Source organism: Stylophora pistillata, chromosome 1, assembly GCF_964205215.1.
Source record: "Stylophora pistillata chromosome 1, jaStyPist1.2, whole genome shotgun sequence".
Classification (NCBI taxonomy): Eukaryota; Metazoa; Cnidaria; class Anthozoa; order Scleractinia; family Pocilloporidae; genus Stylophora; species Stylophora pistillata.
Window position 1 is genome coordinate 29,577,325 of NC_142519.1, and position 17,357 is coordinate 29,594,681.

At 39.1% G+C, this 17,357-nt stretch overlaps 1 protein-coding gene across 2 annotated transcripts in view; it reads right to left on the reverse strand.

Moving 5' to 3' along the window:
* The window catches only part of LOC111331961 (myoferlin-like), a 67,755-nt gene that overhangs the window by 9,914 nt on the left and 40,484 nt on the right, over positions 1-17,357 (reverse strand). For both annotated transcript variants that reach the window (XM_088753285.1, XM_088753331.1), the window contains exons 32-46: positions 15,331-15,448; positions 7,472-7,574; positions 6,874-7,001; positions 6,246-6,434; positions 5,789-5,843; positions 5,442-5,519; positions 5,139-5,320; positions 4,576-4,725; positions 3,953-4,051; positions 3,595-3,759; positions 2,570-2,750; positions 2,186-2,268; positions 1,570-1,686; positions 390-521; positions 159-281 (exon numbers count right to left, since the gene is read on the reverse strand). In XM_088753285.1, coding sequence (XP_088609411.1) covers positions 159-281; positions 390-521; positions 1,570-1,686; positions 2,186-2,268; positions 2,570-2,750; positions 3,595-3,759; positions 3,953-4,051; positions 4,576-4,725; positions 5,139-5,320; positions 5,442-5,519; positions 5,789-5,843; positions 6,246-6,434; positions 6,874-7,001; positions 7,472-7,574; positions 15,331-15,448 — 1,903 coding nt within the window. The remainder of the gene's footprint in view (positions 1-158; positions 282-389; positions 522-1,569; positions 1,687-2,185; positions 2,269-2,569; positions 2,751-3,594; positions 3,760-3,952; positions 4,052-4,575; positions 4,726-5,138; positions 5,321-5,441; positions 5,520-5,788; positions 5,844-6,245; positions 6,435-6,873; positions 7,002-7,471; positions 7,575-15,330; positions 15,449-17,357) is intronic.

Here is a 17,357-nt window from a genome sequence, read left to right on the forward strand (position 1 = left end):
ATGCCTGCGTTTTGGCTCTTGTGCTCTTCAAAACAAACTCTCGTCTTTCTTGACTTTCTCTCTCTTACCTGTTGTCTTAAAAGATTATGGCACAAAGAAATGTTCACTCAAGTTAACAAATGGAACAGATAATCCACTGAAGCGGTGTTTCTTATTACCTTGATGACATACAGACGGACAATGCACTCTACCGGTTTGCCTGGTGGGAGATTAGTAAAAACAGTATCTGGTAAGGGACTATTCCTTTCATCTTCTGGCATCGGGTACACTCTGAATGTTCCCTAGATATAAAAAAAAAAATGATGAATTTCAAAAATTGTCATACCACCGTGACCATTGGCAAAGTGTAATGTGCGCTCGCTTTTTTAAACAGCAAAAACTTCCTTTACCTTAAATTCCCCAACGATCGTATCTGCCTCTTCTTCTCGCGACTTCGCTCTTCCGCGGTAAATAGGAAACGTATTTATAAAGTCCTCAAAGCCATTAAACTTTTGCACTTTCTCCAACTCAGTTTGATATACCTTGAATTTAAACGCCATGATTTTAATTGTTTGACACTGCTAAAAGAAAATATTTTTCTTGACCTCTGCAGTGAGACGCTACAAGGCTTTTTTTCTGAAACGGCCCACGACCAACTTTAAAAGCTAAATTACGTCAATCAAAGCTGAGAATGATGGCATGTTTTCACTAGGTGGTATCCAGCAACTGCTTATAACAGGAAAAAAATCGCCCTAAAGATTCTGTAAATAATGATATTACATTACTTAAACAATGTCCTTGATTATCAATGAGAAGGGAGTTTTAAGTTTTGCCATTTTCCAGCCAAGTGAAGGTTCACTTCACAATCAAACAAAGTATGGTATCGAATTAATTTTAATTGTTTGGATATACATGCAGGGTGCTTACATGAGTTTTCCTACTGTATGAGTGGTGTGGGTAATTTTTACACCAACGTACTCAACAAACTAGAAACTAGTAATTCTATTATCGTCTTTTGAAAAAAGGATTCTCCAGAAATTTATGTTTCATGCAATTCAGTTTTCAATTCCTGAAGTGCCCGATATTTTACACGAACATAAACCGTGGAAAGCATCGCTTCCTTGAAAGCTAGAGAGCCAGGCGTTCAATAATATAGAGGAACCTTTTCTTTGTCTCAAAATTTTTCAAAGGACAAAAACACATTTTGGTCCTAATTAGAGAAAAAGTGATCCCTGACCCTTGTATCTGTTATCTTAATTGAATGGAAACTACTCGGGCGACACTCACAGGACAAAAACACATTTTGGTCCTGATTAGAGAAAAAAGTGATCCCTGACCCTTGTATCTGTTATCTTAATTGAATGGAAACTACTCAGGCGACACTTTTTCCAGTCCTGAGGATGTTTTATGACCACAGGTTTCACTGAAGTATATCACCTACTTCAGAGGGATAACATTTGCGAGACGAAAAAAGAGTAAGGAAAATATATATTTTTGTCGCTTTAATTTGTTGGTAGTATGTTCTCACTCTCTAGTACTTAAAAGCCTGCAACAGACTGAAGGTTAGCTAGAAGTAACCAAACTTAGTACCGTCATCTTATCGTATCCTTGGTTGAGAAATTCTCCACATTTCTCCTCATCCCCTATTGAGGCAAAAAACTTCGACCACCAATCTAGGGACTCCTCTGGGATTTCTTCTTTCTTTTTCTGAAACAGAAAATATGAAGCAAAGAAGATCTTGCAAAGAACTTCAAATACCGTAGCACTTGGGCAGGGTGACTAGTAGGACCCATGGAGTACCGTGCCCCTCTCTTTATGAAATATTCTTGCAATTTAGGTTTGCGAGAACGCGTAAATCTGAAGAATCTGTACGACATAGATCTTTTCCAATGCTAGATACCATACAGATACTGGTCCTTCTCGTCGCGTGAATCCGACTTTGCTTTTACACAAGAGAAAGAGTAGTGGTATTAACCCCTTAGCATTACGGGTGCAGTTCGTAACCGCGTCCCCTCCCCCGCCCCCCTCAAAAAAAAGAAATTCTAGCTATACCAGTGAGCACCGATTATTTACAACAAGTTTCGATTGGTCAAAAGGCAGTGGTGATGGTAGCTCAATTGTTGGAGCCTATCCAAACTGCCAAGAGATTATACTCTTGAAACTGGATAGTACGTTTTCACTCATGTATGGATTGAAATTTATTTACCTTTTTCTTGACCTTTTTCGATTCCTTGATATTGACAACATATGAGCCCTCTTCGCTTTTCGTTGAAACGTTATCGGCGATCCCTAAACACAAAATCATAGGATAAAACAGTAAGAAAAATACCGTCCAGATTTCAAAGCAAATAATTCTTACCTGTGATTAAAGAAGAGAAGAAACCTTTTTATTCAACACAAGACCCCAAAGATTAGACGTGTAGGATGGTTGTCTTCGATGCTCGAGGTGATTAGGACATCTTGTTAACATTCAGGGAACTTGAAGAAACAAGTTTGACAACTACAAAAGGGAGCTTCTTGTCTTAATGTTAAACACATAAGCACTTCATCGCACTTCATCAACATGAACCAATTTTCTGTGCAAACCCACCTTTCTTTTGTGGTCCTCGAGGGCCAGAGTCAGTTTGCTCAATGATTTGAGGTGTCGCACAGCGGTATTTCTGGAAGGATCTCACTGAATGAACGCCGACGATTGGGCGACGACCAAACGAGCGGTTGTCACGGACACGGATGTTAAGTGCTGGTGTATACATTTCTTCTACGGGAAGATTCTGTCAACAAAAAAAATCATAAAAGTACTGGCTTAGAAGCTTTTATGAAGGAACTAAGTTTTCTGTTTGTGAACCGCATATAGTGTAAAGTTAGTAAACGTGATAGTGCTGACGTCAAGCATTATGTTGAATTGAAACCGACCTGCAGGGTCCCGCCCACGTTCGAACCTTTACAAAATTACTGACCTGCTATCACTTTGATAACATAGAAAAATATTTTCAGTCACACTAACGTTTTCACCATGTTATTTCCTTCTTTCCTCGCAAATGCAATTCAAAAGAATTATGTACCAATGCAATTTTCGATTTCAAAACGCATACTTTTTGATACGATTTCGCTTACCTTCCTGATCAAAACTCTTGAAAAAGCTTAACAGCTCTCGATGCCAAAGACAGCGTTTACAAAATAACCAGTTTTCAAATAGCTCCTGTTTTGCTTCTCTCAATAAACAATGTATTATTTTTTTTTTCAGTAACAAAAAACAGTGTTCTCGCATCGTTTTAGCATAAAGGATATACCAAAACGCTCCGAAACTGTGAAAAGAGTCAACGTACTTGTCCCAAAAAGGTATAAATTGGTGCAGGATGCTTCAATACCTTCTCTTTCATACAGTGTTCTCCATCGTTTTAGTATAAAGGATATATCAAAACGCTTCGAAACTGTGAAAAGGGTCAACGTACTTGTCCCAAAAAGGTATAAATTGATGCCAGATACTTCAATACCTTCCCTTACATTTTTTTCTTCGGAAAATCGGTTGTTATACATATGAGACAACAGCTAACCCAAGCAAGATTACAACACAAAGTTTCCCCATTCAAGATCATGATAGGTTGTAGTAATTACCACAATCATTCTTGTCAAAACAGGTTTCTCAAAGTTCGGGTTCTTCTTCGTATCCTTGATGACGTCAGACTGCACCAGACCTCCAGCACACTCAAACTCAATACTTGGTGACGTCACGCTCGTGAGTTCAAACTTTTTCATGTTCCTCACTCCCCAACACAAGACCTGTAAATGAGAGTGGGTAAAGGACGACAGTTCTGCAAGCCTATGATGCTTTTGCGAGATAGAGTAAGTCGAGTAACATAAAAATGTGTTCCTATAAATAATGGGATTAAGTCAAGTTATGGATATTTCAAAATTATTTCTCTTTCAAATAACAACTTGAAATTAAAGTGGGACGCTAACATCGATTGCTGACCTCAATCGCTGACCGTTGTAACTTTGGGCGCACACCGCTTCGCACGGTATACAAGTCTCCTCTCATGGGTGGGGTGAAGGGTAACTCCGCATCTTCATCCTAAAAATAAGAGATAAATACCTCGTAAAATCCCTTTCCTGATTCCTTCCCTACACTGCAATTTTAAAATATAAATAAATTATTGCGAATTATTAAAAGGGACTTTTACCCTTCTTTTTTTAAACTTAACTGTTTTTAAGGCTAACTGTTAAAATTGATTCACTTTTACGCCTAATGGCTGACATTTCTGGACGTTTTACGACAAACAATTAAACCTTGGAGACTCCTAATTACCAACTTTATAATCTAAGTCCACGCGCCCCTGAGAAGTGAGCATCTGGTATTCTTCGGGTACTTCAGCTGTCTATGCTCTAGTAATTGAGTGCCAACACATAGCAATGCTGTAAGCCTCCCTGGAAGCCCCACATCACACTGGCGATGAAACCGCTTCATATTTTAGCATTGGCTCGTTAACATAGAGCTAATTCCGAAAGAGATAAACAGATGACTCTCCTGAAAAAAACGTAACTGTGCGCAATGCAAGAGAACGCCGGGGGAACAAAAAAAAGAAATGAGACTCTTACAAGGAAAAGTTCGCAAGCAGCTAAAATATCGCCTCCTTCCTCGTCTCCTCTTTTGATGGTGAACCACTGCAGTTGCGGCTCAGGAGTTTCGTGTCCATGTAGACGCACCGTAGGTGACATCACACAGCGGCCGAGAAAGCCATCTTTGCCCTGCGCATGTCATGAAACAGCCATCAATATACAAGTGAAAGCTTAGCACGAGATGTCTCATCGATTATATTTTTAAAGATGGATAAAAAACTCAAAAATAAATAAAAGCACTTCTCAGTGCAATGCCCCTCGCCTGAGCTCCTCAAAAAAAGCTTCTTCTGTCATTATAATCCTCGAGATGAAGTAAAACGCTGCGTGTTTATCTTAAAAAATTATCGCACACAACCGTACTTCAAACCTCAAGATTTTCTCGGCAAAATATCAACCAAAACCATTACAAACGGCATAAAAGTTTAATTCAGTAGTCTCCTCATATTATAACTAAATATCTGCACAAAAAACTTATTTCTCACCATTGATATGATTCTAGGAATCACAACTTTATTTATTAGTTTTATTACATATAAACTTACCACTGTGTCCTTGTCAAAAACCTCTACCACTACACTTGGTGGGCTCTTGGCGATATTCTCCACGCTCTCATAGATTTCAACATTATCAAATATGAGCGTTTGGTCCCAGGTGGGACATAAAGTCTGAGTCAGCACTTCTGTTACAGCGCTTTGCTTGCAAAATGCCACGCGGACGTAGGCATCTGATGTTTGAGGAAAAGAAAAGAATCAAGCTTACATATATGTCAATGTCAATGACTCATTGAATCATATAAAATGGTAAATTCTCTTCGTTTGAAAAAGCTATTCATATATTTCCTTTACCATTCATCCCACTTTCGTCCATGGCGAGAAGGTTACGTGCTTGATAAATGTAGGCCCACATCTGATACTTATGTGGTTCTGAAAACACGAACAAAATGAGTCTAAATTCAAACTACTTGCTTTCTTTCGATGAGCTGCTGAGTCCTTTAAGAATACTTCTTGTGTAAATAGCCTGTTGTCGGTCCCATATGATTCTTGGATTTTCGTTCGTGCCTTATTCATTTTTGAAGAAACTGAGGTTTACCACTCAATGTTGGCCAGATTTCATTTTATTTCAGGATTAGAAATCTATTAATAGATAAATAAAAAATAGTTCAATAAAAAAACCTATTAATCATTTAACTTACTTTCAAAAGTGACAAACATTCTTGGAATATTCCTCAAACAACTTTTGCTCTCCTCCTGTTTAAAATAAAAGAATATTGCGAGAACACTTGTCTTTCGAGTTTTAAATCAGGTCAGAAAACAGACATCCAGTTGGTAAAAATAGTTCAACAGCAGAAAATAATCATTGGCTTTTAGAGCAGCTATACTGACTGGGTCATACTTCCTACATTGTCCATAATATTATTTCTACGTCTTGTGACATGCATGAAACTCTTGCCGCTTTCTCTACCAATCACATCATAGAAGGCTGTTAACAACCAGGTTCATTTAGGCGTATTCCTTGATCTTCATCAGCCCTTTATGAATCTTACCCCTACTTTGATTTGGCTGCTTAGTTTATAGATTAAGCTTTCTCTGGAATTGATCTTTGCCATCAATGAAAAATACGATCGCACTCACACAGCTCCAGATTCTCACCTCGTCCTCAAGCTCGAGAAGACACACAGGAGGCATGGACACTTTGGCGTCCTTTCCCCCCTTTGAAACCATTCTTCGGTGCCATCGCCGACGCCTGACGAAATCAATCTTCCTTTCTTTGTGGTGGAATTTGGCCGTAAAAATTGGAGCATATTCCCACCCTTCCTTTTCGAACTCTTCAAGCTCTTTCTAAAAAATAAAAAGTGCGTTTGTTACGTGGAGGCATGTTATGATTACCATGCACCAGTATCCAATAGCAGCCTTTAAAGCGAACAACCCTCTCGCGAAATTTCTCTCATGATTCCTGATAAATCTCATTTAGCATGTGGAACTGAGAAACCCTTAATTTTTCTGACTGAAAACAAGACCTAAAGCTGGAAAATACCCCATGTTGATGGTTTTCAGTGAGATTCTCAAAAACCGAAAAAGTCTCTCTCGCTAAGTTTTGAAAATTGGACGCAACCTTCAAATCTAAATGTAAGGCTTACCAAATTAACTTTTTTGCTAACGGTGACTGCTTAGCTTGCTTTCAAAGCTTACGAGATTCTATATATTCCTGCCCCCCTCCATGCACGAGCACAGCCTAATTACTGTAACTCAGATCAAGACACAGTAGTTTTTGACCTACCTGTTTGATAACAGCCTTTGGATCCTTCAGTAATCTCTCCCTGACCCATCGTCTTCTCCTCACCAAATGGTAAGCCTTCTGAATGGCACCATACACTCCGTATGATACATCAACGGAATACTCCCATCCTAAAGTAAAGCAAAGATATCAACTGACTAACTTATGCGTCACGTATGTTGCAAATGCAGTCATGCTGAAAACAAATTAGCCCTCTTGAATCCATTTGCAATTTTCTTTGGTCATAAACTGCGTTGTTTTGACATTGAACAAACCTGTCCGGCCAGATAAGTACATACAGTAGAACCATTTGCAAAGCACTATAATTGGCATCGTAATTTAGCCCTGTGTTCGTCAAGTGAGCAGAGTGGCCGAGAGATAACAGGTATTTTTTAATGAACAAAATTGTAGATACCTTAAATTTGAGCATAGTGTTGTTCCTTAAGGACAGCGTTGTTCAGGAGGAGGGGTGCATCAGAGTGTTTACGTTTAAAATGACCGGTCTTGGTCTTGTCGGTCGATTCTCAATTTGTAATTGCTATAGGATTTTAAAAGTGTACACAAGTGTTAAAGTAACAAAAAATTTTAGTCGAAACGATACCTTCGTCGTCTACAGCTCTATTGTCATCGACCTGCCAGTTTCTAGTCCACTCCCATCCCTCTGGACATTTTATCTTTTCTTTCTCGTCAATCTTATCACCATGCTGTGAAACGGGAAAAAAATCGACCTTTTTTACGCTATTTAGCTGATAAACGTTTGACAGTCCAAGAGATCTCACACAAAAAATACCATTTAAAGGCACGAATATAAGACACAAAAAGACTTGAAACAGCGAGCATTTTTTGAAGTCCTAAATGTAATAAAGTCCTAAATGCAATAACACTTTGTTCTAAATGCAATAAAGTCCTAAATGTAATAACATTTAGTCCTAAATGTAATAAGCCTCCAGTGCAATCGTTTGACTGCGCTAATGCATTGTTGTTATAGCGGACATCCACATTCAGGTGTTAAAGTCACAGCTGTTGCTCCAAAAAATCCTCTGATCAGTATTCATGTCACATTGCAGGCTCGCTGATATAAATCAGCATCTTTTTACTTGCTATGCAAAGTCATTAGCATCTGTTAATAATATGCCCTGGGGACATGTCATTAGGAATTTAAAGGACCACGGCAGTTTTCTTTGAGATCTACATCAAATGTAGTACGCTAATACTTGCTTTGACTTAACATAAGATTTAATTTTTTAGCCGTTATGGTTTTAGCATTACTAGCTGTAACGCCTTCTCAGCTTTAGTTTTTTTACGTCACGTGATCTCTTTATACGGCTGTAACGCCTTCTCAGCTTTAGTTTTGTTGCGTCACGTGATCTCTTTATACGGGTATTTTGGATTCGCACGTGGACTCTGAACCGCTTTAGGACCGTGACAAAAATCTTTATGTGGCTAGAATTTAAGGAGGAACACGCTCGTGTTTTGTGTTGGAACCTAACAGTTTTTGACGGTCAGTATGGTTGAATTTCGATCGAACTGTTGTTAATCTTTAGTTCGTGTTTATCAAGTTATCGTCTATCAAGCCTTAAATAAACGGACCAGCCTGATTTTGTTAGACTTGTGGTTGCTTCACTACAGTTTTCTCGCGTCCCTTTATTAATCGGTAAAGGCGGCCGCTACACTAGCATTATTGTTGGATAGGTGTATGGCCTATAAAGATCGTGGAAACTCTGAAGGGAACAGGAAACCCTCTGCTTTAGCAGACGACGTCGCTGAAGCCCTGCTAGACTTTGTTAAATGCGTTCAGCTGCTGTGCGATACTGGAGTCCCAGCGAAAGGATATCAGTAAAAGAAGACCATGGCGATAAGGCACTTTATTACGAGGGGCGTCGAATGTTAAAATCATCAGAGGTGAACAAAGTAGTGGTTGAGGAATTTGAAAAGACGAAATGATCTGGTGCGGGGATGCTGGCTTTCACTCTGAGGGACAACCTTATTGAGAATAAGTCGAGCTAAAACCATGAGGAAGGAAATTTTAGTGTACTTAGAAAGTAATCCAGGCGATAGCGACGGCCTCCCTCTTTTGGAGCATTTGGCGGATGATGAGTTCGCTTGCTGGGACGACCATTTAACTCATATGGCTCGAGATAAAACCTATGGGGATCAGATAACAATGTATGCACCAGCATACCTGTACAACATCGACCTCCAAATAGTGTCCACTCTAGGAGTTGGTGGGCAGCATGTATTCAGTTCTTCAGCAAGTGTTTCAGCAGCTACCGTGTACCTTGGACATTTTGCTAAGAACCACGGCGAACACTATATCAACTTGGAACAATTTACGGATCACAACGACGGTAGTGAAGAAGACTACGAAGCAAATGACCTAGAAGAAGGAGAAGCTTCCGCGGATTATGCAAATAAAATGCAATGGATAGAGCGCTGGACTGTTGTGCGGGAGGTCGAGGGTTCGAGCCCCAGCCGGACCAACACTCAGGGTCTTAAAATAATTGAGAAGAATTTGCTACCTTTCTATAACATCAAGAAATGGTTAGATATTCTAGTCTTCTCCGATAGGGACGAATAAATGGAGGTCCCGTCTCCTGCAGGGTTGGGGTAGGAGACGTTAATTTCCCACACACGAGATTACTGTGTGATGGATGTCCTCCCCTGGGGTAGGATGGGTGGGATATTGGGCGCACTTAATTTGGAGCCTCGCTCTGTTGTGCGACCCTCACCATACTCTGGTGAAAGTGATTAAATAAATATGGAGTAAGATTTTGAAATGGCCTGTTGATTATCAGGATGACATTGACGCAAAAAGTGGACCTGATAATATCGTCGACGATGGTGGCGACACGTATATGACTGCAGATATAGCTAAAGGATTACACATGGCTGCCGAACGAACGAAACGGAGCCTGAATTGCAAAATGAAGCCGACAAAGGCATAGTCAACGATGGTGATAAGCTAATAGATGTTCAGTTTGTTTTAGACGTAGACATCAGCTTATTTGCGGCGAGAAGGGATGACGAATGTTCCATTGCAATTATTCTTCTTTGTAATTGCAGTTGTAAGTGTAAAGCCTAGTGTTGACTAAGATTAGACGCAGCTGGCGCGGTAGGTGCCACTGACTGTACAGCATAACCGTACAATCACTGAAACCAGCGGTCAAACTTTGGGCATGTGCGAGTGGATCAATCTGGGCCCCGTTTCTAGAAAGTCCCGGTAATTTAATGGACCCGTAAAGCTGTTCTGTTTTCATTCAAGATGGGGACTTTAAAAGTTTTGAAAATGACACAATAAAACTATTCCCTACAGAAACAAAAAAGACTGGTTTGGTTGCCAGAACCTGCTTTCCTACCCTTTAAATTTTTGTATTTTAAAACATGGCTTCGGGCCCATTAAGTTACCGGCACTTTCGAGAAACGAGCCCCTGGCCAGCCACGCACAAATTCCCCGCGCAAAATTTTCAACGAAAACACCAAGAATAAACCGCTGTTGCAAGATAAGTAAAAGAACATTTATAGAAATCTGTAAAAGGAATTAAAAGAAGGGAAAAGAAAAACTGGAGACTTTTCAAACGCAAAGCTTATTCAAATACTTTATGCTTCTGTTTTAAACTTAACTAAATACGCCCCTGCGCTTCTCAAATACAATGACTTACGAAGTCGCAGAAAGCGGCAGAGGACAGTCAAAACAGAAAAAAAAGTTTAATCGACCCTCTTGGGTTTATTGTGCTGCAATCACAGCTGGCTCTCTTTCTCGATTCTCAAAATAAATAAATAAATCCTTCTTGGTTCTTATTAGAGCGAGATATTTTTGCTTTATATCAAATCCTTCATTGACAAAGTCAAAGCAAAATCTGTCTTAACTCGAAGTCGTTTACAGTTGTTTCTTTCAATTTTGACTGATTTTCTCATGCTGAAATTGTCATACACACTCAATAGAATATATAATTTCAACTGATTATATATTCAAAATTAAATCTGCCTGATGAGTGCTTAACGCACGAAACTCAGAGTTGCAGCGAATCATGTGTGTTTCCTTCTAGTCACTTGATGTAATTTCAACTGATACTGTCTGTCCGAAGAAGAATACCTTCCCTATCCTTGTAAAAATATGTTCAAAACATCACGAAGTTCTTTGGCTGCTAATAAATACCGCTGACTAACATGCGTGTTGATCGTTTTGCAAGTTGCGAGAACATCGTCCCTAGGCTCCAGACCCCACCAATTTCCCCCTTCCCCCTCCCCCACCCAAACTAGCCCTACATTTCCTCAGATAACCTCTTCGACAGGCAGCTCCAAGGATTAATAAGAAATAAAAAAAAAGGCTAGAAAATAAATTAACCGGAGCTCTGCTTTTAGGCGGGGCTAAATCTATACATTAATGATACTGATTAATTATTTGAAGCCCAGTTTCAACTTTAGCTTCTCATCGGCAATTGCTTACGGATATAAAATATCAACAAACATATGAAACATATGTATGAACTGCGGTTATGAAACGCATATATGCACGATCCTTCGCAGTAAAGCACTATTTGAGCAATAGTGAAAATCAGACCTGAAAAAAAAAATTTCAGGCCTGTACGGGATTCGAACCACTGACCTCTGCGATACTAGTGCAGCGCTCTACCAAATTGAGCTAGCAAGCCAACTGGGAGCAGGTCATCAAATTAATTCGACATAAACCCGTAGATGATAAATCAAACAACAACAAACATATGAAACATATGTATGAACTGCGGTTATGAAACGTATATATGCACGATCCTTCGCAGTAAAGCACTATTTGAGCAATAGTGAAAATCAGACCTGAAAAAAATTTCAGGCCTGTACGGGATTCGAACCACTGACCTCTGCGATACTAGTGCAGCGCTCTACCAATTGAGCTAACAAGCCAACTGGGAGCAGGCCATCAAATTAATTCGACATAAACCCGTAGATGATAAATCAAACAACAACAAACATATGAAACATATGTATGAACTGCGGTTATGAAACGTATATGTGCACGATCCTTCGCATTAAAGCACTATTTGAGCAATAGTGGAAATCAGACCTGAAAAAAATTTCAGGCCTGTACGGGATTCGAACCACTCTGCGATACTAGTGCAGCACTCTACCAATTGAGCTAACAAGCCAACTGGGAGCAGGCCATCAAATTAATTCGACATAAACCCGTAGATGATAAATCAAACAACAACAAACATATGAAACATATGTATGAACTGCGGTTATGAAACGTATATATGCACGATCCTTCGCAGTAAAGCACTATTTGAGCAATAGTGAAAATCAGACCTGAAAAAAATTTCAGGCCTGTACGGGATTCGAACCACTCTGCGATACTAGTGCAGCACTCTACCAATTGAGCTAACAAGCCAACTGGGAGCAGGCCATCAAATTAATTCGACATAAACCCGTAGATGATAAATCAAACAACAACAAACATATGAAACATATGTATGAACTGCGGTTATGAAACGTATATATGCACGATCCTTCGCAGTAAAGCACTATTTGAGCAATAGTGAAAATCAGACCTGAAAAAAATTTCAGGCCTGTACGGGATTCGAACCACTGACCTCTGCGATACTAGTGCAGCGCTCTACCAATTGAGCTAACAAGCCGTACAGGCCTGAAATTTTTTTTTCAGGTCTGATTTTCACTATTGCTCAAATAGTGCTTTACTGCGAAGGATCGTGCATATATACGATATAAAATATGTTATTTAGCGGACGGTACTTATTTACCCCGATAATGACCTAGTGTAAAAAACATTTGGTTTTTACTTTTCAAATAAATGTTTGCTTTGTAAATAGCTCATTTTTAAACCTATGCTAAGATCGAACGGTTTTAAAATAATTTTTTCTTTGAACTTCTGTCTGTTTATTCTTAAGGTCATATTTCAGAGTATCCAGTGCGGATTGTGTAATGCCGCTGGGATGAATTGTCTTAATTCAAAAGGGAAATTTCCCTTCTGTGGCACATCACGCCACATTTCCTCTTTCTCAACAACAATAGAAGGACTCGGTCGGATTGCAACCTCAGCCGTCTTCCTAACACTGAGAGCAAGTTTCAGGATGAATTTTGTGATGTACTGGCGCATTTCCAATGTATAAGTCATTACGCTAATCAGTCTTATTGTGTGCCGTCAAGAAACTTGAATTTCAAGGTAGGTATATAACAAGAATGACCACCAATTAGATTTATCTTTCTTGACAGGACAAGAAAGATCGCTACATGTTGTCGCTTTCTGATCGATGTCCCTTATTACGAAAAGAAAAGTCAACAGATTACCCGCACTGGTAAAGAAAAAAAGGCTCTAGAATTCACAACGTTTCATCCCTGACAGAATGCGAATTCGTGGCCACATTTTGTGCGAGCGATCGTTCAGCGCCATGTTGATTTGTTGATTTCAAAAAAATCGATATCTCTGGTTCTACTGGGCCTAACAATTACCTTAAAACAGGAAAATTCTCGTCAGCTCAAGCTAGTGTTAACTTGGAATATTTTTGTCACCAGCAAGGTTTTGTTTACACGCGTGCGGATAACACATATTTCGTCGCGCAACTAATTCCCGTATTTTCTTGAATAGAAGCTGCGGCTTCTATGTTTTTTTCAAAACGAAAATAATGCGGCTTCTATTCAAGGGCGGCTTCTAGTTTTTCTTTTCACGGAATTTCTGCGGCTTCTATTCAAGGGCGGCTTCTATTTTTCAAAGGCGGCTTCTAATCAAGGGCGGCTTCTATTCAAGAAAAGATGGTATGTGTGAAATAAACTTGAGTCGGCATCATGTTTTCGTGCCGCTTCATGGCACTCTGGATACGATAAAAATCATTTGAGAGGTGGAAAAGCAGGTAGGTGAGAATTATTTTCAATTCAACTACCAGCAGATTTCAAAATTGTCACATAACCCACACCTCCCTATTACCCGCAGTGGCGCGTGTTTAAGGCAAATCAACAGATTACCCGCGGGTAAACGGCCGCAAATTACGGTAGTCTCTTTTTAAACAGTCACAACAGAAAAGAGAAAGCAAATACCTTAACCAAATACCGAGACGATCGCTCATCGCGGAAAACAAGAACATCTTCCAACCTTCTCGCACAGTAAAAGAAATACCTCTCAAAGTCTAACTTAAAGTTGAGGCAAAAGCCTTCAGCTGCTAATATTCCTGCGTCATCACTTTCGATATTATGGGGGACGCTCAGTCAGACAATGTCCTATGTATTGAGAAGAAAATGCAAAGAATACGCCTTTATCTGCTGTCGATTAACGAGTTGTATCCCTCAATAAGGGCAATGTTGAAGTTTATGTAAATTCTGTTTGGAAACAGTTTCTGCTTCAGTTCTTTCCTACGTCCTAGATTGTTCCCAGTCTGAATAGGTAAAAAACACTGGGGGTAATATCAAATTAACTACATCGTTCGTTTACAACTGCTACAATGCTTCCGCAGATTCGGATTTGTCTTCTCATAAATTTCTTTAGGATCCCAAAGTTAAGAATTTTCAGTTTTCATGCGATGATTCTTTAACAACTAGTCGCAGGTTTTTGTGCATTAGTAAATGAATAGACAAATAATTTTGTCTCGTCTGTCTCGTCTCCATGCCTAAATGTAAATGTGGGGGTTTTCCGTGAAACGTGATTGGCTGTTTTTAATTGCCGTGACTCGTGATTGTAAAAAGTTACAAGCCGTGAACTGTGAATGATATGCCAGTGGCGATACGTCAAACAAAGAAAATACTTTCCGTTATCCGTAATTACTAAAAAGAAAACGCATTTTTTCCGTGAAAAATTACTTGCCGTAAATATAAAATTTCTTCACCAAGCCTGTTCGGTCAAGATGGCCGGATTGGTCAGCGTTCTATTGTTTTTGGGATCTGTCGATTTGATGCCGAAAGCACGTCAATATGAAGGTTTGTTGCCAATGCTTCTCGGCATGTACTAAAACCAGGAACACCGGAACAACCCGGTACACCGGAACAACAACAACATTTATTTATACCAAAAAGAAATAAGATAAGAAACATTAAGAAACTATATATTTAGCGCCTGCTTCTAGCTTCTAAGCTCTTTCGTGTTACGTGGGTAAACAAATTACATCTACATTTTATTTTTTTACACCGTCAAATTCGGTGTTCCGGGGTGTTCCGGTGTTCCTGGTTTTAGTACATGCTTCTCGGCCTACGTCTCAAACAAAAAAAAAAACCGATTAAAATCAGCGAGCGAGCCCGCAATACGCCATTAGTTTTGGTCAGAGGATTCTCTGGTGCAACAGTTGTCGCTTTAACATCTCAATGTAAATGCACAAGAACAGTTAAAATATTGCATTTGAGGCTTAGTACAGTTAGGACTTTATTATGTACTTACATTATGGACTTACATTTAGGACTTAATTACATTTAGAGAAGTTATTACATTTAGGGCTTCAACGGGCATTGAGATTATCACAGACTTACCACATTCGTCCAAGGTGCAGAGGCTGGTCTCCAGTTTCCCCCAGGAATCATCCTTGCCTCGTTTTCAAATACATCCTCTAAGAACGTTTTGTGGCCTGAGTCGCGGTCAAACATTAAGCTAATGAAATAAAGTAAGATCTATTAGTGATTTCAAAAATAGCTCATGGTAAAAGATTAAGATGATACTTTTTCTCTAGTAATCCAAAGCAAGTAAAACAAATGCCATGACCAATGGATTCCTACTTATTTCAAGTATGATTGCATGATTTGATTTCGCATGATAATTTGTCGATAACAGTTTGGGATACACCTTTATAAAAGATCACCTCCCTTGGCACTCGACATCAGTGTTTTTTTTTTCTCGACCCTAAGAACCTGAAATGACCTACAATTCTCGGTTTGGGTTTTCAGATGTCTTTCAAAAAACTGTGCGTGAGTGGAAAACAGTCAAGAATATAGTCCAAGATAAGATTGCTTCCGGCACATTATTTGTTCGCACGCAGTTAAAAATAATTCCAGCGTTGTAAGAGCTTTTTCATGAAAAGATTCAAGGACGCAGCTGGAACGCGGCACGTAAAGCGACAGCAGTTACAATGATGGACCGGAGAAAGTCATAGATTTAGAGCGACGCTAAATTTTGAGCCCGGTTGTCACATAAAGGAAGATGTCAGCCATTTTTAAACGAGCATGAAACATCATGTTGGATTGCTCTACCAACTAAGTGCCTACTGATCAGAGAACTCGCTAGCGAGCTAAGCTCTAGCATTTTCTTGTGTCGTACAAGCTTCGTGTGAGTTGATACATTAAGAGAGATGGTAGATTTTGAGCTTGGGAGACGAATAAACGCGCATGTTTACGATTCCTCTGGAGAATGTCGTTTCGTAGATTCAAATGGAAGGGAAAACCTGGTGAATATGCACCTTTAGATAAAAGTCCTTTCCTGGTATAATGAAATAATTTTAGGAAAACAAATTGTTAAATTTGTTTGAAGCTATGGGCTGTACGCCAAGGCTCTGACAGCAGAAACATAGTAGCTGAGGTGAAACACTTTCAGAGAATAGTTCGTAAACTGTCATTTACTATGTTATCATCAACTCAAATACTGATCAAAGCCCTACACACTGATCAAAGCCCTACACACTGATCAAAGCCCTACACACTGATCAAAGCCCTACACACTGATCAAAGCCCTACACACTGATCAAAGCCCTACACACTGATCAAAGCCCTAGTGCGTACTGAAGATTCACTTTTTATACATCTCAGCATGCACATACATGGAAAATCGCCCTCAGAGTCTGTCGAACGAAAATGTTAATAATAATAATAATAATAATAATAATAATTTTTATTCTCTCAAGATAAAAGTACATATCTCAAGTTACAATATTAAAAAGAGTCACGCAAAAAATATGCAAAAGATAATCTAAGAATCATTAAAAATAACTAGACAAATGATAACGTAAATATTATATTTAAAAACTAGCCTATTTACAAACACATTTTTAAACCTTTCCGAATTTTTATTCCAGGATAATGGACAGTTCAGTTTCTGAGGTTATATTTTTTCTCTTTTTTCTTCGGAATAATTTTGCTTAGCGGGCAATAGGAGTCAGCGGAGCGTGCCTTGAAGAGCTTCCTATCTGCCTTTTGTAATAGGTCTCGAATGTCTCTTCTAGATTATACGTTACAACGTATAATTTTACAATTCTAACTAGGCAGACAGCAAACTTTACAACGGTGTATCTGAAATAAGGTTTAACATAGAATCGCATCGTTGAATAAGATCTCCCATCCTGATTGGTTAACGAAGCAAGGTATTTAGCGTGGAATTGTGAGTTAAAACGAGACTAAGTGATATCGTTTCGCATTTACGTATACATAACAACTATAAGTAATGCTGTTTTCTTTTTTTTTTTTTCTTGTTTTTATTCAATTATGCGATTCAAGGAAAATCCATTACTTGACTTATGAATTCCGCGTTAAATTGCACTTGAAAACCGATATCGCACGATTCGCTTCGCGAA